This window comes from Sinohyriopsis cumingii, chromosome 2, assembly GCF_028554795.1.
Source record: "Sinohyriopsis cumingii isolate HCF-2022 chromosome 2, ASM2855479v2, whole genome shotgun sequence".
In the NCBI taxonomy this organism is placed as follows: Eukaryota; Metazoa; Mollusca; class Bivalvia; order Unionida; family Unionidae; genus Sinohyriopsis; species Sinohyriopsis cumingii.
In genome coordinates, this window is record NC_142962.1 from 62,541,960 (window position 1) to 62,565,269 (window position 23,310).

Below are 23,310 nucleotides of genomic sequence, written 5' to 3' on the forward strand. Positions count from 1 at the left end.
CGTACATCTGTCCACCCACCCCCGGTTCGCAATACTGACTATCCAGTATGCAACGAGAATCTACATCGTACTGCTGTTTTAGCTCTTAATACGTGGAGAGGGTTAGAGCAGCTAGTTTTCACATGGTTTCATATTGGAGTGTGAAGTATATATCCATTCAGAAATAATAGACCCTTTAACTACATGGTTATACTACTGATATGATAAAAACTTAGTATGTGTATCATGCAGTTGGAATAGGTTATTAAAGCATTTTTTTAAAAAAGGCTTACTTAAGAAGTCGGAAGTATACACCTTTCATGACATTCATGTATGCATACAGTTTAAAGCTTCCTTGTCTGTACCATGTTCTGTGGCTCGGCTTGATCTTTTTGCATTGGTGATGACCAATATAAACAAGTATCACCTTCTTGCATTCGAATACAGATACGATTTTCCATGATGTGTTAGCCATCTATCTTCGTAAACTCCGATCCACTTAATTCTATTTTCTTTTGCACTTAGATCAACAAGATGGTCGCAAACTTAAAGAGATGGAATTTGTTTATCTATGTACAGAGCATAAAAAGCCCCAAAGAAAACACGCTTATATCACAAGGTTCAGAGGAAGAATTTATTAAATATGGTTACAAAACTCTCTCTCTCTCTCTCTCTCTCTCTCTCTCTCTCTCTCACACACACTTTACAGTAGCAGTGTCGACCTCAGTTTGTACTCACTGACATCGTCAGCAGCAGAGAAGGTAAATGCAAGCATCTCTAGTCACATACAATGAACTTTGTGTTCAAATTGTATCTGATAATCTTGGAAATTATTTATTTGCGGTACATACATAAACGAAAAGATTGCTCAGAATAAAAAGGGTACTTATATGTGCATGCATCGCAGTGGGTGAACACATTTAATATTATATAATTATGCGTGGGCATCGTTTATAACTGTTTACATGTCAGTGTCACGATGCTAGATCATTTGGTAAGTTTTGTCAGTTTCGTGTGTAGGTAACATTAACGCAAGAAAGTAATTTTATAATATAGTATGGTACAAAATGAAAACGATTGTACAGTCATGAATGTGAGTCCTCATATACTTTGCAATCATTCTCTCTGTGCTCGAAATATGTATTTACACTTTAATGAACGAATCGTACAGTGGACGTTGGGTATTCTAGCTTTGTCTTCAATTTGATATTACCAGTCATACTTGGCAAAGTCTTAAGGACAAAACGATCTTGCCCATAAATGCAGAAAACATATCGTAAATCGCCATCGCCAGAATGTCATTTACTAGACGATACTCAAGTAAATAGATATGGTTACAAGGATTGAATATCTTTTTTGACTTTTTCATTTATCAGACACGTGTTTCGTAGTGTTTTAAATGGGTGACCGAGCAACACGGCACAAACATTGCCAAGAAAGATTTACTACCACTCAAGATTAAAGCGTATCATGACTTCATACTCGACCTGGTATGTGTTTATTTACAATAAATGGAGCGGCTAAATGGAACTAGTCGAACAAGGTCAGTTTGACACATTTTTTAAATGTTTTTGTTTGCGAAAGTAATGATGCCGATGTGCTATGCGTCCACTCAAGTTACATTAGAAAACGTTCTCAATGATACATGATAACTGGGTTGCTTTTTTATCAGTGTCTCATATTCCGATAGCATTTTATTTATCTTCCTTGGTGGAATTAGAAGATTCACCATCTTCATTCACTGTATCATGTTCAAACGAGCCATTTTACAAGACATAATCATGATATTATCAAGGATTCTGCGTCAGCCTAAAAGTTAATTACTTATTCATAATAACAAACATTGCTAGAGCAGATTATTGCTTTAAGTTACTGGACGAATTTCAAATTGGATATTAAAGCGTATCAAATGGCATCGCTGTCCTGTTCAAGTTAGGTAAATTCATTGTCACACATATAACAACTCTGTATAGTCACATAACATGAAATTTTGAATAATTACTTAATCACCTTTTTGTGTGGCAAGGATTCCGTAATGTATTTAGTGATTCTTTTAACATTCTTTTCTGCTTGTTTGATGAGGTAGATATTCTTCTCTAACCATCTAATCTTCCCGGATTGTTTGGGGTTTTTCTTCTTCTATCGTATCAGATATTTTTGCTGCTTAGTAACACTTTATACTAGCACAACTTACTTTAATTTCCCCTGATTGATGCTATAATGTAAACAGCAGCTTTATGTACTGGAACATCTAATGCATCATTCCATGCATGCGAATAGCGACGTACTCAAAGGCAACTGGTATTCCTTTTTTAACTGAACAATGAAGATTCACAGGAACTTTAATATATCCTGGTTCGAAAAACAATCACACACACACACACACACACCAAAAATGGTCTGCCCCATTTCATGGTCGAAATGGACATATTTGTTTCAATTGTCAATGAAACTCAGTAAAATGATCTCTTATGTTTTGCAGTTGTTTCTAATAAATCTGGATTAGTCTCGATTATGTAAAAGTATTGTCAAATTAAACTTCGATAATATTTGCTGATAATGTTTTCAATAACATTGATATAGATTTGTATTATTTTCCATTTTTATTTCGGAATTAACCAACAGCTAGCCAGATCTTAAATGTATGTCCTGTCTGTTGCTATTTAATATCTGTAACCTTTTCATTCGTTAGCTTCCTGCTCTATAGTATGAATGGAATGATGTAGGATTGGCGACCTGTATATCAGTCTAACTGTAGACATTGTGAACTTGGGAGGTTTGATAATCTTGACCATTTTTCTCGCCACTCCGGGCACCATGGGCATCTCTGGTCGTGGGAGTTGCAAATAGTTGTGTAACTGTTATCAGTGATGAGTCTCCCTCTATTAAAAGGCATGATGGGAGGGAGAAGAAAAAAACAGAAACCCTTGTTAAGAATTCGCACTACTTGACTCAAACCGTGATGCACAATATGCTTGTGGAATGCTATTGAAAATGGCAAGGTCTGCGAGATTGACTTGCTTTCTTGTTTAGAGTGTTCATGTTATCGACAATTTAATCGGTTTTCTGGTCTTATGTTTCAATTCATTGTTGAAGAAAAACCAGTCTATGATTCTGCTTGGTCTGTGCATAACGTTGAAACTACACGCAAATTAAAAGAGTGGTTGGCTCTGTGAAATTTCAGTTTAAATGGACCCAGTCTCAGCTTGGTAGAGCACCGAAGAAAAAGACACTGTGTGCATAGTAAGTGTTCACTGACAATTGAATGCTCCATATTTTGCGGGAATGGGGTGAAAGTGGCGTTTATTTTAAGCACACACATAAACATGAAGGCTACATTTTTCTGCAGAACTAAAGATAGATTATACGTATCTGTATCGTGATACTTTTGATATTGTATGTTAGGGCGTTGGCAGAAGGATCTAATTTCAATGTAATTTGGCTCTTCAAAATTTGGCCCAATAAATACAGACTGTTTTTTAATTTAAAGGATTCCAAACTAGTATATTGTTATCGCCTTAAAATTTAACTTTCACACACACACACACACACACACACACACACACACATTATATATATATATATATATATATATATATATATATATATATATATATATATATATATATATATATATATATATATATATATTGGTTTGCCATAGCACTGCGCGCTTGCAGATCAGGGTCTATGTTGTTTGTTCTACTTATTACTCCTTACAAACTGTACATATCCAGATCTGCCGGCGCGTTATGCGACGGCACATCTGAGTCTGTGCAGGATTCAGTTGGACTCGACTTATAAGCGAGTATAGTCGGTCTATGGTGCTGACAACAGTGGGGTTGTCAAATATATTAAAAACTATTTGATTTGGACATGAAAATACTGGTATCTGAATCACACTATCAATGCGTTTTGTCACAAGATACATCGTTGATTTCTTATGTATTTTCTATCGATACCTTTCTTCTAATTTTGGCTATTTTCACGCGAGATACATAAATCAGTTTACCTTGATTTGTATTTGGCCCCTGACCCAACGGGTGTAGGATTACATGCGTAACTTGTTTAAAGCCGTCCAGTTGTTTTGTTCTTGTTCTTCTCAAATACTCGATAACGAAAAAGACAACTGCGATATGAGGAAAATAGGTCAAATGGAATGTGCTGTCATTGGAGCGATTGCGCCTACATGTGTCATTTAACACGAAGTAAACTGGATCATCTCCAAACAATAGAAAACCATATATTATATTCTGATATATTTTCTGAAGAATCTAAATTTATTTATTTCGTTTAATCATAATAGCTTACATTATGGAACACAGATCACAATTTCTGCTCTTCTTACCTTTCTCCGTAGGAAAAAGGTTATATATTTGGCTATTACTGTATATGTCCTCCAAAACACAACTTGATGCATAAAAATCGTGTAAAGAGGAAAATAACATTTGCCAACCTGTTTATGACAAGTGCTTTCAAGGGCTTACCTCCATTTACAGCGTGCCAAAATGGGCATTTTTGGTGAAGAAAGCGGTACTCTTTATAACCAAAAGACATTTATTGTGATAAAGGGACTAGATGTCAGTCACGAAATTGGGGAATTAATATTTTTGGAAGCAGAAACAGACAAAAGCACATTCATAAGTTTGCCCGTTAAATAAAGAGAACGATATGTGGAATAAACAAAAGGAAACACTGATTTAAGAAAGTGTTTAGAGAATATGGATGATGCTGTGGGGATAGTCTTGGAAGATTGGGGGTAGGGGCTAGAATGGTACAGAGATAAAAGGAAAAAGTGGGCACCAAAGGCAACTTGGGGGACGCACTTCCATTTTTATAAAGTTGGATCACTGATTTATGGAGGAAAATGTTAAATACGTTGGTAATCTGATAAGACATCGTCACTGTCAGATATCGTCATATCGTCACTTTCAGACAGCTATTTTCATTCTAGCGTAACTTTTGGTAATTCACCTTCTATTAGTCAGCTACCCAAGCAGTCTTTCTAGGTTTTAATAATTTTTAAATCTCGCAGATATCATTTAACCCTTGTGGCTTGGAGAAAACTGGGCAACGTACATTACGTCGCTCAATCCATACATGCACCTTGTACGTCCATTATTTTGCATTTACCTGTGAGGTAATGTTGTGCGGATACTTAAAATTAATGTGTTTTTTTTAATTTTATTTATTTATTTATTTATTTATTTATTTATTTATTTATTTATTTATCTATTTATTTATATATTCAACAGCTTAGCCCAAAATGTAATGGGTCCCCAAACCTGTCCCACAATTAATACAACTTTCGGTAAATAACATTATATTTGTACATTGATCTCACTTTTACAAGTATCGAGCTTCAGTTTAAAAAATTAACATTTGTTTTATAAATCATAGTCAAGCAAACTCTACCTTATTCATTGAATTAACTCATAGTTGTTACTTCTGTTTATGTTTCCTAAAAGAAAATGGAATATATTAGTTTGAGATTTCTCGCCACAAAAACTTGAATCAGGCAGATGTAAACAAATCTTGTCGAAGGTACCATATACGGACCGAACAGCATGACGTATGTTGCTAAATTTGGTAACTTCAGAGGCTTGAGAACATGTAGACGATTTAAGATGTCTGAACACTCGGAAGACGGCATCGATTGCTCAATAAAAATAGCCATTATTTTACGTTGATTGGAGCAGTAGCTGTCTGAAATCTGAAAGTGAAGATGGAAAGTCAGGTTATATATATATATATATATATATATATATATATATATATATATATATATATATATATATATATATATATATATACAGTGATGTAGCAAGTAATCTGACCTTTGCATCCAATCCCGCAAAACTTAATTATGCGGTCCCCTCACAATAATAAAAGTGCCTGGACTCGACTTATGTGCGCCACGCCCTGTCTTAGAAATAGTAATAAAAGGATCTCAAAAACAGAGGAAAATTAGTCTATATATTGTTACAGATATAGTAGGGTGTGAGAAAACACAAAAATCATATGTATAACATTGACATTCAGCAGCATTTATTGATGTTATAAGAAGAGTTCGGACAGTTTGATAAAGTTGCCAATAAATTTGAACAAATATGATAATTTGGTTGAAACAGAAGTGGTTCTCAGTTTATGTGCATCATTACTTTGAAAAACGCCTGATTATTTTCGTCGATCCCGCATTGGTCTAAACTCTCCCTTTGGCATCTATGTGCGTGTCCGTCTGCATAGACCCTGATCTAATTTCAAGAAAAAAAAGAATCTAAATTAAGCTAAATTTTCAGCATTTTATCTAAATAAAAGACTTTTCTAGCCAAAAAGTGAATGTCTTTTGTTTGGAATATTTCTCCCAGAAGAAAGGCACAAATAGTCAAACTGATGTTTGCTTCATACATACATTTACAGAAAAAAAAGCTTTTAAAAGTAAAGTTGTGATTTTATTTTGCCCCTTTGTCTTCTACAAGGTATTACTTAGTCCAATAATTCAAACTCTCATAACTGTGTTGATACCGATGGACCATTTATGGGTATGATGGCATCTGTTCATTAAAATGAAAATTTTCCTGCGTGCAAATCTTTCCGGAACACAACTGTGTACAGGATACTTACCAATATTTGTTGAGAACCATATCAAGCGCGAAATTCAAAATGGCCACAGGACATATGGTTGTGCAATTCCACGTGGATTTACAAGGTGTCAGACATAAAATTTGATTATGTGCTTATCGCCACACAAAAAAAGAACCTTCAACCGACGGTAACTCAACAGTCGCAAGCAATACTGGTAAGTGTATAAAATATAAACCGATGATTGCAGACGCGAGTTTCTGCAAATATTTGAATGTTTTAATGAATAGTTGAGATCAGCCCCATAACTTTTAGTCAGTGTCATTACAGCTGTGTGACTGATTAATCGGCCATGGTAATAGGATAATACTCGTTACATATCGCGCAAGTTGTACTGAAGATAAGATCATTCAAACTTAAGTATTATTACATTATTAGTATTGCGGAATTATTGGGAGGGGGGCTTGAATGACATTTTTAACACAGTGGTGGCTATATCATGTGTAATAAATGGGTGCTAATTTCCTTTCTTAAGGAAGCCGCCCGAATTAGCATAGGCGATTATCGAGCCCGCTACCATTAGATTACGAGTCCGACCCTGTACCGAGTTACTAAGGCTTACATTATTACTCTGCGAGATTTAAAAAATGATGCAATAATTAATGCGAAAGAATTTCCCGTAATGTATGTCACGTGGTAATTCAAGTGACTGATGTCGCAAAAAAAGGTCGTAATTTAGTTTCTTACCAGCTCTTTAGGGCTCACTAGGTTAAATGAATTAAGAATTAAGTCTCGAAGCTGGATCAGCATTCTATATGGCACGACTAATTCTATACCAAAAAGTCCTTTATATTGATATTACGTTCTCCTCTTTGTTCTTCCCTTGTATTAAACGTCAGCCATCACTTTTAATTAGTGACTTGAATGAATGGCGTCAAAGCTTTAATTCTTGATTTCGAATAATTTCAGTTTCTTCGTTTTGTACACACAAAGAAGGGTACGGTCATGAACGTGGAGTCGGCTCTGACCTATACGGAAAATTTAAACCGCTATCTCTCAATAATAGTTTCGGTATCCGTATGTATTAAAGACTATCGCGTAAAATAAAATTTTAAACAAAATTATGCTTAATGTTATAAAGTCACTTCATTTGTAACAGGCAAATCAATCATTAATTACATATTTGTTGGAACGACATTAGTTATCTTGAATGTAATCTCTTCTTTTGCAATCACTGAAAGAAACAATCATGTCGAGAACAATATATTTATCATTGCTGTCAAGATGTGAAGTGTGAGGAACAATATACAAGAATGCACACATTTCTGCAAGCCAGTGTGATATAAGCTTTCCTATGCGAGTTATTTTTATGTGTACGGAGAGAGTATTATGCTGGTGTGAAGACAAGTTGCCTGCGGAATACGGATGAGTTGTTTGTTGAACATCTGCGTAATTAAAGATACATAAATTTGGGGGTCATATCTGGTCCGTTTGTGACAAAACACGTCCATTAACTTGTAAATCCTAGCTTTTATCTTGTCATTCAACCTCCTACACATACATCGTATGCAGTTATTTTCCCGAAGCGTAAGACATAAAAAAACGACCTCTTATTGAATTGGTATTAAAGATCAACACATAAGATAACAACACGCTTTTGTTTCCTCATACATGTAAGTAGATCAAAACAAAGATGAATAATTATGTTTCTGCGTGATTGTTAATTAAAAGTGAAGACAAATCACATCTAAAAGCGCTCTGTCCATCGTTGCAAAGTAAGCGCCTCTGTTATATGGTGATTCGCAATGCAGTTTTCTATATTAGGGGGCAGGGTCCAGTTTTTATGTACAAATTTAATGCCGCAATCAGCGACCTAGTATAAAAAATCATAAAAAAATCAAATACACAAGTGAGGTCAAAAAGGTCCATATTTTTAGATACCTATATTAAAACAATGCATAAGAATAGTATTCACTTGACCAGAGAAGTCAATGGCAGTTCATAGCAGAAGAGGTTTATGCACCCCAACCCCTATTTTATACCTGCATTTTTCACATCCAAATACCATTTTTGACAGCATGTAGTGCTCACAGTGTAAACGCAAGCCCTTTCCCTGGACGAAAATTTTGAAAAACATTGTCTACTAAATAGTTTGATGCAATTCAGAATAGTTGTCATCCAAGCCGTTTTTGAGATACTCGGCTTGCCTTGAACCCACGTGTCTACTGCTATGGGAGGCTAGCTCTTCTTCCTAGCCAACTATTGGTATTTCACTATCAACATACTGCAGAGCAACTATGGAAGGTGTCCATGCCTGACATCAATTTCAAGAACAACACAAGCCCAAAACACCTAGTTCACAAATATATCCATATATATAAACAGTAAACAATAATAGCTGAAAAAGTCACACCATAGCCTTAAGTTAAGAAATTTGCCAGGGACCAATTTACGAAACTGGACCCTGCCACCTTATATTATGTCCAGCTCTATGGACTCATACGTATAGTAAGAATCTAACGTTAGATCCCTTTTGTTTGTTTGTTGTAATTACTACGTAGGGTGAATCTAATTATAATTTAAGCCAATTTAAAATTCTTCGTAAAGTTACATTAAAACGTGCATTTGTTAAAATTAAGTATTGATCTTTGAAACACTTCCGTTGTGAAACTCTTCAGTATCGGAGGTGAGTAGTTCTTATCCGGCTCTTCAGTTTAGGCGGTAAATAGTTCTTACATGTAATTGGCAGTTGTATAATCCCTAGATGGAAGTAATCGGTTTCGAAACATGGCAAAAACTTAAGAAATTTGCTGAAAGAGTGATCGAGCACTACGTCACGTAGTCATGTGACCTGTCATTCGCATGCATGATAGACATGTAAATGAAAACAACGTCGAGTACAGAGACGATTACTTTCATCTGTCTAAACCAGTAAATCGAGGTGATGCTTCACCTAATAGAAATACTGATTAAAACTACATTTCTAGGAAAATATGATGGTATAGAACCGAACAGAATAAAACACAGAATGTATTTGTCATTAAATTACAAAGCAATTTATGGCTACCAAGGATGCAAAAATGCCATTCTTCAGACGATAAGTAACATAATTATGTTGAATATTGAATATAATATCGATATTTTCTATTATTTGTTTCAAAATGGCTTTGAATTTGCATAAAATAAAAAACAATTATAATTAATTTTATTAGTCATATAATGCAATTAATCATTAACTACTTATATAAAACTAGTTATTTTCTTATATTTTCTATTGCACAAAGTATATCAAATTTAGGAAACAAGTTTAAGAATTTTGTTTGAATTTGCAGAGATTATGACGTCATATTTTTCAATATGCGGCCATGAACAATAACATCATAATAAAATATTTTCTTCTCAGTTTTCTTTCAAATGGACATACAAGCAAACAATGATCTTCATTTTCGACAGCTTTTAAATTGCACGATTTCCATAGCCGTTTGTTCCTGGTACAATGCAATTTAGCAAAAATGCATACAATATTGGTGAAAGAGGTTCCTTTTGTTTCAATCTGTAGTGTGATTTTAAAAAATATTTTCATTTATAATAATTTTTTGGGAACATTTTTTTCTCCACCTTGAGTAAATTCTCGTGGTGTCACTGTTACATAGTTTGAGTTCCCTCACCATTGCACCTGTATGTGTCCTTGGTTATCAGAACTGAAATATCTCTGTTTCATCTACCTTTATGTGCAAATTAGTTTGTGATGCTATCATCTATTTTATACAAATCCAAGTCAAACTGGCTCAAAATCAACAACAAATTCAGGTATTGTTTGACACGAGAAAGGATCGATCACCTCACAAATGCCTTGATTACATAAGGAAAGACAATTCGTAGTTTCGTGATGGCGGAGTGTGAATGGCCCTATATCAGGTGGAACTTTACACTAAACTGTAATAGTGGTGTGTGTGTGTGTGTGTGTGTGTGTGTGTGTGATTTGGAATTTTAACGTAGCTTTAACAATTTTTCAGTCATATAGCTATGTCTGTAGTGTGGCAGTTTATAGTAATGAATAACACTGGGGCATCATGTCGCAGACGTGCAGCATGATATCCCACCCAGTCACATTATCCTGACACCAGGTCGACCAGTTCTAACATTAACCGTTAATGTTGTGCACCAAGCGAGGCAGCTGTTTGTACCATTTTTGTAAGTCTTTGGTATGATTCAACCGGGGATCGAACCCACAACCTCCCGCATCCGAGGCGGACGCTCTAACCACTAAGCCACCGGAGCAGTTTGTAATAGTGTTACTATGATTCATAAATAATGCATCTAAAATCACATAATTTTGTAACATTATCAGACTGTCAAGTGCCTTTTGGCGAAATTTATTGTAGGAATTATTCGAAACTATGTGAACTCTGGAGTAAATAGGAAATCTCAGCAGTTAAGTATTAAAAAAACCAGGAAACTATAAGAGAAATTCTTAAAATAACATGAATGCAAATATTTGTTGGGACTGAAATAATGAAACATGCCCCCCAACCCAAACCCCCACAACGAAGCTTTTTGCCCTCGATGATATTTTGAAAGCCAACTTATTTCAGTCATGAAATGAAAACAGTTCATGTTAATGCTTACAGTCTGGATTTCCTAAAATGAACGATTATTAAACAGTAATAAAGAATCTCAACAATGTAAAGTACAGCTCACGCGATTTGTTCCGTTTCTGCAAACATCGCAGTAAGATTACAGTGAGCATGTGAATGATTAATAATAATAAAAAGTCCCTCCACGGTGTCTCCACGCGATCTGGTTGTTTGGTTTAATTTTTTACGGCACGGCAATATGGATATAATCATTAAATGCCAAGGCAACTGGAGTAAAGCATAATCGAAATTTGACATATCTAAAAATAAATACATCAAAGGCTTTCAGTGGGTGTTGTTCTCTAGTGTCCCTTTATTTAATATATATATATATATATATATATATATATATATATATATATATATATATATAATTTATAGCTCTCATCATGCGGGAGGTCGTGGGTTCGATCCCCGGCCGAGTCATACCAAAGACTTACAAAAATGGTACTAACAGCTGCCTCGCTTGGCGCTCAGCATTAAGAGGTTAGTGTTAGGACTGGTCGGCCCGGTGTCAGGATAATGTGACTTGGTGGGACATCATGCTACATGTCTGCGGCATGATGCCCCAGTGCTAGACATCACTTTAAACTGCCACATTGCAGACATCGTAGCGATATGACTGAAAAATTGTTATAGCTACGTTAAAAATCAAAATCACATCACATCACATCACATATAGCTCTCATCAAACCATGGGTCAATTTTTCGCATTTTGCTATCGTAGTTCAAAGATCTTTCCTCTGAAAGCAGTCACCATTCCTTGTCGGTGTTAGGTTGCTTATTTCATGTTGCTAGGAGCGTTCCCGGAGCTGATTGATAAAAGGCTGTGTACTAGCTTGTTGTCGAAAGTGCACAGTATACCATGCACCATGTTAATGCGGCTGTGTAAACTCGTTAATCTCTTGATGTCCGTTCTACAGCTAATTGGTGCAAAAAAATTACCAATTAACTTTCTCTTTGTCAGATATCCACAAAAGCAGACTTTGTATTTTTTTTTAACTTACACCAGAACACAGTACAAATATAACAAATAACAGAAAGTTGTATAACTATATCGCGTGCAACCCTTACCTAGCAGCTAGACAAGAGCTAATTAGTAATTAAAATCGATGACATTAAAGCGCAGCCATCTTGTTTCATAATATAGGAAAATTCATCCAGATGTAGAAGAAACGTAAGTCTTTGAAGAAAAAACAAGAGCATTGACAACTTGCGTACTTTTAATGATGGTTCAGCGTTGTTTTACTTTTCATTTGTAACTTGCGATTAAGCTAGCTTATAGTGACATATTTCCTTTATAGCCCAGCTGCTGATTTAAAACACTGTTAAAGTCACTGTCTGACAACTTGTACTCCGTATTAGAGCCCTAGTATAGTTTCCATGGGCTAGAACTTTTATACAATGTATAAAGCTTAACAAGAAAATGTGGAAAATTGATCTTTGATGATCCTGTATCCCCGCGTTGGAAGCGTAATCATTGCATATGCATTATCTTCGGTATTCACCGGTGAGATTATGGTATGATATAATCACTATGGTCAAGTCAAAGAAAACAGTGATCACGATACTGAATTGTAAAAAAAAATCTAACTACATTTCCCCAGGGAATTAACTGTAAATCTTACTTTTAGAAAACGTAACTAAGATTTAAAACTTCATAAATGTTATTTCAGTTTCAAATACAATAAAAACTCAAGTTTGAGGCTTGATTTTCAAGTCCATAGTTATTTAATTCATTTCGTGAGAAACTGATACAGTCCTCAGATATGGTTATCTTGCCTTTCTTGGGGTAACTCACTTTGTAAATCAAGTGAAACGGGCATTGACTATAGCACAGATGTTTACTACAGAGCAAGCAAAATAGTGAAAACACAGCGTTCATGCGTGATTTGGTTCTTATTGATGTGCCTTTTTATAGTTTTCCCAAAAGTAAAAAATAAATGCGGTTGTTTCGCATTTAGGATCGCTGATGTCCTTACTGTTATATGAACCTTTAATTGTAGACTCATCAAAGTGATCAATTTATTAGATGCCTTCCGGTCATTCGGTGAAAGTCCCTTTCGATCAATCAGTGAATGTCTGAGCTATTTGCTGTACTCAGTGCCTTGTCTTCTGGTAAGAAAACGGGAGAAATAAAACTGGAAATTGTATAGCTTTTTGCATTATTCAGATTTTCCTATTTCTTTGACATCATCTGCCAACTACAAAATATGCAGTATTCCTGATCACCGTCTCGTTTGGTTTCTTTCCTTTTCCCTGGTTTCTGTAACAAAATGTTTGTACTTGTACATATCCACATATACAAGATACAGATTTACCTATGGTGTATCTCATCACTTACAAGTATATTTTAATTTCTGTTGTATACTAGAGTTATACTATTTACAAACGATCCTATATGCACATACATACATACATACATACATACATACATACATACATACATACATACATACATACATACATACATACATATACGTTGACACACATACATACAGATACGTTGACACATACATACAGATACGTTGACGCATATACATACAGATACATTGACGCATATACATGCAGATACGTTGACACACAAAAAGCAGATAATTGTATTCAGTCAAATTGCATATGGAAAATTATTATTCTCTTCGAAATGACGACTGTTAAAGGTTAGGAAGTTTATAAGTTACTATGGCAATATGATGTGCATTCTAAATAAGGAAACATTTAATATTAACATAATGAAATCGTGGGAATCAAAACGGGTCACATGACATCAGATTCAGTTTCTTACCATTATTAATGTAGTCTGTTTTGATGATATTACACTGAGCTAATGTACAAGTTATGCCACTCTGTATATGTCAGTCAGAGAGAGAGAGAGAGAGAGAGAAGTGGTAGAGGGTTCTTATTAACACCAGGTATTTTTTACCTTGTTAACCTTGGTTATCAAGTTTAAAGAGTTATTTTCGTATTACAGGTATATTTGGGTATCTTTAGGGCTCGTGACGTCGATGTTGTGGCATTTTTCAAGTGTTTATGAGTGTGAAATGCCGCTGGACGGTACATTGTTGAGTGACACGTGAAGAAGGCGCGAGATATCAATGTTTAAAAACGTCAGAGTCAAATATATCGTCGCATAATGCGTCAAGCTGTTAGAACACTGTTTCAATGAATCATACAAGAATGAACAACGTAGCTTGTTTTCCGGGCACATTATCTGATAGGAGTTCTGGCCCTTACATGCACAAAACGTAACAGCTTGAGTGCCCACGCAAAGTCTAGTATTGTTTCTATGATTAGCATATAATTATTATTTGTGAAACTTTAATGAACAAACTATAATTAAAAACACTTTCAGTCTAAATAGATGTTAATATTGGAGGTGTTATTGTAAATTCTTAAACACACTAATAAGGATTCAAAAATTGATTTTGAGCGTACAATAAAGTGAACGTATACGATCGGCATGAGATGCAATCTGCCCAAATATAGCACAGGCGCATATTATAGATAGTTGGTGACCTATCGCAACTAGATACAAACCTCTATATGGACTCTTGACAGACAAATCACTCCTCCTACGCAACTAGATACAAACCTCTATATGGACTCTTGACAGACAAATCACTCCTCCTACGCTACTCGCCTGGTGCAAAACATTTCTACTAGAAATTTGCCTCTAAAAGTAATGCAGATGTCGATCAAAATAAACCAGTCAGATTACAGATACTGTGTAAACTATTTAGAGTTTAAGCGTTATACGACTGATGGTAGTTAACCCACCTACCCACTCTCTCTCTCTCTTTCTCTCTCTCTCTCTTTCTCTCTCTCTCTCTCTCTCTCTCTCTCTCTCTCTCTCTCACACACACACACACACACACACACACACCTATATAAAACCACTCGCCCATATTATAGGATGATGACTTAAAAACAGATAATAAAAAACTAAAGACATGGCTGTATTTTAATGAGGTAGCGCATCGCATTAATGACCGTTTACATATTTTCTAGTCAGATATGCAACTTTGACCCAGTTTTGTGTATGAGTGGTTGGTTATACTTACTGCATTCTTGCAAACATGCTAGTAAGGTTTTTTTCGTCACTTATTTCAGCTTTAGTCAAGTATGCAATGAATCTTTGGGCAACCGTTATGATTAAGTTTCTAAGTCACCTTACTAAGTCGTGATTGGTGAAACAATCCCACTATCCAGTGAATGAAAAGAGATTAAAATATCCCGTCCAAGAAGTGTGGTAAGAGTAAAACTTGTATACATTCGAAATACTTATTTAATGTTAATGGTGCTTGTGGTGATTTATGAGTCAATTTTCTACTAGTTCCATGTTAGCAACGATAAAGGTGGTTTTAAGCCCATTTCTACAGTTTCATGTTAGCAATGATAACGTTTGTTTAGGTCCATTTCTACTGTTTTGTTGTAGCAATAATAAAGGTGGTTTTAGGTCCATTTCTACTAACTGCATGTTAGTAATGATAAAGTTAGTTTTAGGTCCATTTCTACTAATTTTTTGTTAGTAATGATAAAGGTGGTTTTAGGTCCATTTCTACTGGTTTCATGTTAGCAGTGAAAAGGGTTTTCTTTAGATCCGTTTCTATTAGTTTCGTTTAAGTTTCGAGTGTGCAGCGATAACGGTGATTTTCAGGTCCAGATTAATTAGTTTCATGTTAAAAGTGATTTTGTGTCCATTCCTACTGGTTTCGTGTTTGCAGTGATAAAAGTGATTTTTACATCCATTTGTGCTGGATTTATTTTAGCGATTTTGTATAGGTTCATTTCTACTAGTTGAGTTAGCAGTGGCAACGATGATTTTTCTGGTTAGCTATGCTGGTCATAGACCGGAAGAGCTTATGGAACGATCCGTCGTCCGTCCGTCCCTCCGTTATCATAACTACTTGCAGCAGTGCCGTGAAACTTGATACACACATTCATGACATGGTCAAATTGGTCCTAAATAAAATTTGATCTTTTCAGGCATCCATTCACATGGAAAATTTTGTTATCACTACTCTTCCGCCACGGTATCTTGAAAATCTGTTTTCACTACTTCTCTTAAATGGAGAGTCGTATTGACATGGTATCCTCACGAAAAGACTTCTTATGATGTCTAGTTATTCCTAACTGCAAATGGCACTGATTTGAAGTTTAACATGGCTGCCACATGGACAGGTTAAAAATATTATCATTACTTCTATCGAATGAATGGTCAGCATAGAGCATTTACCAGAACACGTCTAGTGATGTATATTCTGACCTAGATGAGAATGATACCAATCTGACATTCAGTATGGCCACCGCAGCAGCTACTTTTAAAATCTTGTTATCGCTGAAGAATACCAGAGATAGTTCAACACTCAACAGTAGAAAGGTAGAACCTGTCTTATCTTGAATTCCTGGAAATTATTTTACCCCAGTACAGCGTCGGTCCAATTGAGAAAGTCTTATTTTCGTCTTAGCTGTGATATACGTGATTATTTTTTGTCCATCTCCGCTGGTTTCATGTTAGCAGTGATAAAAACGATTAATAGATCAGTTTCTGCTATTTTCATCGCAGCAGTTATAAATGTTATGTTTAGGTCCATTTCGACTAGTTTTCTTGTTAGCCGTGATTACGGTTATTTTTAAGTCCATTTCTAATGGATTGGTGTTAGCAATGATAAATGTTAGTTTTGGATCTATTCCTACACTATCACCAGAGTTGCATTACGTATACAATAGCTTTACTTACTGTATATCTAATTTTGACGTTTACAGTTAGAAATCAGCAAAATTTTAAAGAAATGCACTCGTTGTTTTTAAGATTTCTTGACTCAAATGTGTAAAACATCAACTGCGACTTGTATCAGACGACATGACCTTTATTACATAAGCGTCTATTATACATTATCTGAACAAATATTTAACTTTATTATTGTTGCAGATATATTGAGGACATCCAGATCCAAGAAACTTGGAAATGAAAACGATGCCACGGAGTTTGCCTACTCTAATCCGGCATTTGGAGTCAACGAAAATCCAAAACGAGACGCTGAGGAAGGTACGTAATGTCTTGTTTTACCTAACGTATGTATCACTAATTTATATGCATAACGCAATGCCTGTTGCAGCGAACAGGTGTTTCCAAAAAAGAGAAAAATCGCGGGACTGTACACGATATGACGATCTGTGTCCTTTTGACGCTCGATGCTGTCACTGTATTGTAAGCCATAATAGTGTGGATTAGTGTACGATTTTCCATCATTCTTCTCAGTTTTCAAATGCAAGACGATTCACATCGCATCTATATACTCTATATTAGACAACGTATACTTTAAAATTACGATATATTAAGTTCCGGAGTCTATTACTAGTGTCTTTACCAGTGTCCTGTACGTTTTCTATAGTGCCTGTTTGTATTTAGTTTCCTTTGTATATGCATTCCTCGTAAACAAACTGTATGCACTACACATCATACAAACACTGGCAGTCTGTACAAACGCAGCGTTAGCTTCTGGATCTTAACTCAGACGACATTGTAAAATTGTAAAGTTGACATTCAATTGCGAAGCATTCAGACGGTTTCAGTAATACTGCAGCCGTTGACATTGAACTGTAAAGCACCAAAAGAAACTTTCAGCATCCGTTGATATTCAATTGTAATGAAATAAAACGGCTTCCGTAATATTACAGCCGTTGACATTCAACTGTAATGAAATAAAACGGCTTCCGTAATATTGAAGCCGTTGACATTCAACTGTAATGAAATAAAACAGCTTCCGTAATATTGCAGCCGTTGACATTCAATTGTAATGAAATAAAACGGCTTCCGTAATATTGCAGCCGTTGACATTCAACTGTAATGAAATAAAACGGCTTCCGTAATATTGAAGCCGTTGACATTCAACTGTAATGAAATAAAACGGCTTCCGTAATATTGCAGCCGTTGACATTCAATTGTAATGAAATAAAACGGCTTCCGTAATATTGCAGCCGTTGACATTCAACTGTAATGAAATAAAACGGCTTCCGTAATATTGCAGACGTTGACATTCAACTGTAAAGCAGAAAAGAACCATTTCAGTAATATTGCAGCCGTTGACATTAAATTGTAAGGTAGTTAAATGGCTTCCGTAATACTGAAGCAGTTGACATTCATTTGCCTCTAATTTCAAATGACCTAGTTAACATACTTAAGAATAGACAACCGACTTTATGTATATGTCTGCACATGTTTATTTTTTAACTGACTTTAAGTATACTTACTAAAGAATAATAAATTACTCCTTGAACTAATTTTCCCTCAGGAATTTATATGACCGCTGCGTGCAACACAATTTCACAAGATTTATTACGGAGAAAGATTGCTTGTCATAAGCGCATTTTCTAAAATAAAATGAATGATTAATTATACATGACACCTTTTATAGATTAGGAAAAATTAATCTTTTTGATTTAACGCAAGTATTTTTGATTCACAGCGGTATGCGTGTCATGACTATGTCATTTAAAAAGAAATAATTCATAAGCGACTGCATAACAAGACAAGTATTGGCGCCAAATTGTATTGATCCTGATATATAGTGAAAAGTATTTACAGGTCTGACTCCAGCGTATCTATCAAAATATTTACTCACTAATGGACCGACCATTTCATTTTCGGGGGAGGGGCTAAGATTTTATTTAGTTTGTATAGTTTCCAGTACCCAGATAAATTGCCAAAATACTCTTACTCTGACTTGTAAAAAATTAAGAACTTATATTATATCTATCACATTAGCTGGAAAATGAATTATCTTAAGATAGAAGAAAAAATATACTGGTAAAATGAATCACTGCCCTCCCCCTTCCGGACACTGAAATGGTCTGTCCCTAATGTGCCATGTTTGTAAAGCTATTGATGCTATCCTTCGGGGAAAATATACTAAAATATTTAGGGGTGTTATTTAGCTCCAAACGATGAAACAATGTGTTACATATACTTTATTCAAAAGCCAAAGTTGGCCATTATTTTTCTTTGAATACAATTTTAGAAATTCCTTTGGCAAAATTAAACTCTACTTCGTGTCGGCTGTAGTGAAAATTTAAAACGCTTGCTGATCTAAATTTGAAAGGCAAACTATTCTGGTGTGCTGCGAAAGTTTGAATTAGTTGCTTTGGAATGTGTCGAAGGTCTTCATTCGTACAAGAATTGGCATAACACAGCGGTTGTCATTAATTCTCTGCTTCAATCCTTATGCTAATCGCACTCTTTTTTATGCTAAAAATAAGGAACGATATGCATTAATAAAGCAATCTCTCTCTCTCTCTCTCTCTCAGAAAAGAGAACGGCTCTTTATCATTCTTTATCGAACGAACGAACACATGTTGCTGAAATGTTTGGGGGTATTTTCATTTGATCATTGGGTACATAAGCATTGTTTTAGATAAATACCTGTAGATAAATGCCCTATTTTCTTGGCTTACCGAGCTTCGATGATTCTGAAGCTTTTAACGACGAACTTATAAACCCAGTGACAAGCAACTATATCAGTATGACGAAATGGGACGCATCCCAAATCCACGAAGTTAAATAGGCTCCTATAAACAAAATGTTATTCTTCCCCAAAAACCACGCAAATTGACACCTATAAAAAAAAATCAACCGTAGTTAAAATTGATTGAGGTGATGGTATAAAGCAGCGATGTACCAGTATTACTGGTGTATCGAATTGTGATTTGCCCATGGTGTATGAATACGCATAATGATCATGTTTTTATAGCTATTATACTCTCTAAACATGGATATGAATTTCTTGTAATATTACATTTAAAAAGGAAAAAATAACCCCCCAAAAATGATTTTTAACCTAATCGGTGTCAACCGATCCCAGACGAAGAAATAAATGGCTTGTATAGCAAAAAACTAATGGAGATGGAAACACCTGAAACCATTGTTAACACACATTGTGGTTTAACAACTCTTTGCATTTTGGTTTGAGGGGAGTAACTGAACATCACAATCTGAAATGGGGTGGTGGTGTTACACTAAAGAAAGATGTTGCCTCGTGTATCTTGAACTCATTGAAAGGCAGATAAAAAATAAAACAGGAGACAATGTCAAGGACCTCAGTGATATTAATCCTAAGATGTATGAAAACAAAAACAACTAAGAGAGATCCACTTGCTATCTACAAACGGTATGCTGAGCTAAGACCAGCATACTTTTGTCAGCGTGAAGATCCTTTCTGTATTGCGCCCAACACTATGCCAATCTCAGCGACAAACACAAAATGGTTTGGAAAACAATTCGTTGGAATTAACAAACTGCATCATGAAAAAATTAAAAAAAGCAAATATTAGAGAAAGAAAGAAATTAACAAAAACTAGTAGCCGAAAGTACCTAATTCAGAAGTTAAGAGGTTGAAACATTCCGCCAACTGATATCATGCAAATTTCAGGCCACAAAAAATGTACAGCTACTTAAATATCAGTGACAAACAACAACAGACGTACTCCAATTACCTGAGCAACACCGGCCTCCCAAGTAATGATGCTGTCAACCCACACCCCCACAACATAGAAATTTCAAACTGCACAGCAACAGACTGTAGTATATCAACTTCCTAAATGTGTACTATTCAACAGAATCAGATTATTAGCAACCTATTTTACAGATCAGACATCACCGTACAAAATATGTTTGTTATGAACCTTCCGCAAAACGTGAACAAGATCCCTAACTGAGTCAACTTCTTTCAACAGGCGAATTCTCTAACAGGGCCCACTCAGCGGAAACGTAGGATAATTTTTGAAAGTGACACTGACAGTCAGTAGAAAAGGCGAAATATGGACAGAAACGATATCACTGAAATGTAGCTAGGGTTAAATTGTTTAATTATCTCTTATTCCTTTATTATTTTGATGTTTCTGCTCGAATCGTAGTGTTGCTATAGTTGCAAAAAAAGCCGCCCTGTTACTGTTCATGGCAACGAACGCTGCAAATTCAATGTTTGCTTGCACATTATTAAAACTATCAGCCTTGTGTTTTCATTTCATTTAATATTGCCGAAGGAAACATATAGCAATTAATATGAACGAAGTGTACAGGAAATTATGAATCACTAGAGAACGTCTTGTTTGAGAATACATACATACGAGGGTGGTGAAGAGTTCACTCCCATAAAGTGCACCGTTTATGGCCGTCAGTTTTATCTCTCACTTAAAATGAAAACTTGTAGGTGGTATAAATAAAATATATGTATAGTATGTACGCTATTTCAATGATATACAATGATATACCACTCGTATACATTTTTCATTAAAATTTATACATCTCGTGGTATATCATTGATACAGCTTACATTATATATATATATATATATATATATATATATATATATATATATATATATATATATATATATATATATATATATATATATATATATATATATATATTAATGCCCGTCTGGATATCGGTGAAACTGTGGAAACGAATCATTCTCAAGAGAAACATTCTCTAGGGTCATAAAGGTAGGTTTTTATTGGTCTAACAGCACTTTAGCGCAATATTGGCAATATTAGGTCGAGGAAGCCGCGACCCCTGTACTTACTGGCCCGATCATCTACAAACTAAGCTACCGTATCAAACAAAACAACCCTATTAGATGCATCACCACATGCCATAACTCCCATTTACATCACATATTATTAAGATAATTGTAATTTTAAAAAAATGAAAGGCACGTAAGGAGCCAAACATTTCGCCTTCGTCACGAATGACGTTGGGGTTGCTGCGAATTTTTGAAAATAAACTTCCGATCCAAAATAGCTTGAAAAAAAAATCTTGCGTTAATGGTGGTGGGGGTGGGTGGGGGCGAACTAATTAAAGTAATTAAATCCATTATATCAGTTGGAAAAGTAATAATCTTGATGTCAAAGAAAATAGTCTGGCTTGAAAGAAAATCATACACTCCTCTCCAAACCCCAAAAAATGAAAATGTTGGTCCCACATAGATTCTTTTCATACAAATAATGTATGTTTTGTGAGTTCAAATATTTAAACTTCCCCATGTAATTTACTGAATTTAGTTGGGCGATGGATCTCTGCGAGATGATTAATTTTCAACTGTTATCACATGTAAAACATTCTAGACCTGTTCTTGGCTACAAAATGCATGTTAGTTTTGGTGGTTTTTTTTGTTTTTTTTTTTGTATTTTAGTGTGACGGATTATTGTGCACTCTTTATAGCAACGGTTCTTAACGATTTTTGGCGGCAACGGAGATTAGGTTTGTGGCATTAGCCTTGCCGCCCATCAAATGATAAAAACCCACCTGGGTAGGAAATGTCAAATTATTAAGGCTGATGTCAGCGAACCACTCAAAACAGCATGGCGACCCAGTTTTTGGTCGAGACCTGCTTTATATGCTCACATCGTAAGTGTTGGGTAATGTATTTCCGTCACCGCATTTACATAGTGGGTAATGTAATGCAGGAACCATCATAGCAGTGTGTGTGTGTGTGTGTGTTTGTGTGTGTGTCTGTGTTAAATGATGGATTTCTACTCGTATTATATATGCAGAGCGAAAACCATTCGGACTACATCGGCAATATGCGAAACAATGATTGACCAGGAAGTTTCTTTGTTTTGTGTTTTGTTTTATTTTTCTTTCCTTTGTGGGGTGGGGGCATTCACAAAAGTTCTCGGCTAGAAATAGCTATGGATTTTTTATGCGAAGAAATTTTTGCCGAATAAAATGTGATTTTTCTGCAAAGTACTACGCCGACATATGTATTTTTTGTCTCGAAGACACAGTCAAGGTGGTCTGAATGAGAAGGTCTTGAGGCAAGTTACGCTAAACCCATCAAACAGTAGGAACATTTAATGCTCGTGGCTTGTAGGGTTGGAACGGAATTGTTTCCAATCAGGATTTTTTTCTTCTTTTTATCTATTGATATTTTTTCAATTAATATAATGGTTATTTTCTGTACATATCTGTAGAAGTGTACTTTTATGCTATTTGGGGGGTTGTGGGGTATTTTTTTTGTTTCTTTTTAACCACGCGCTCCCCCTCCTCAATCCTGAAAATAAAATCGTTTGGTCCCTAAACATATCATGTGCACTTTAGTCTGACACTCGA

The 23,310-nt window shown here is 35.3% G+C and overlaps 1 protein-coding gene across 1 annotated transcript in view; it reads left to right on the top strand.

Moving 5' to 3' along the window:
* The window catches only part of LOC149805034 (uncharacterized), an 89,345-nt gene that overhangs the window by 17,669 nt on the left and 48,366 nt on the right, over positions 1 to 23,310 (top strand). Inside the window, exon 2 of the mRNA XM_089946726.1 lies at positions 17,131 to 17,247. Within this exon, the coding sequence (XP_089802852.1) occupies positions 17,131 to 17,247 (117 nt within the window). The remainder of the gene's footprint in view (positions 1 to 17,130; positions 17,248 to 23,310) is intronic.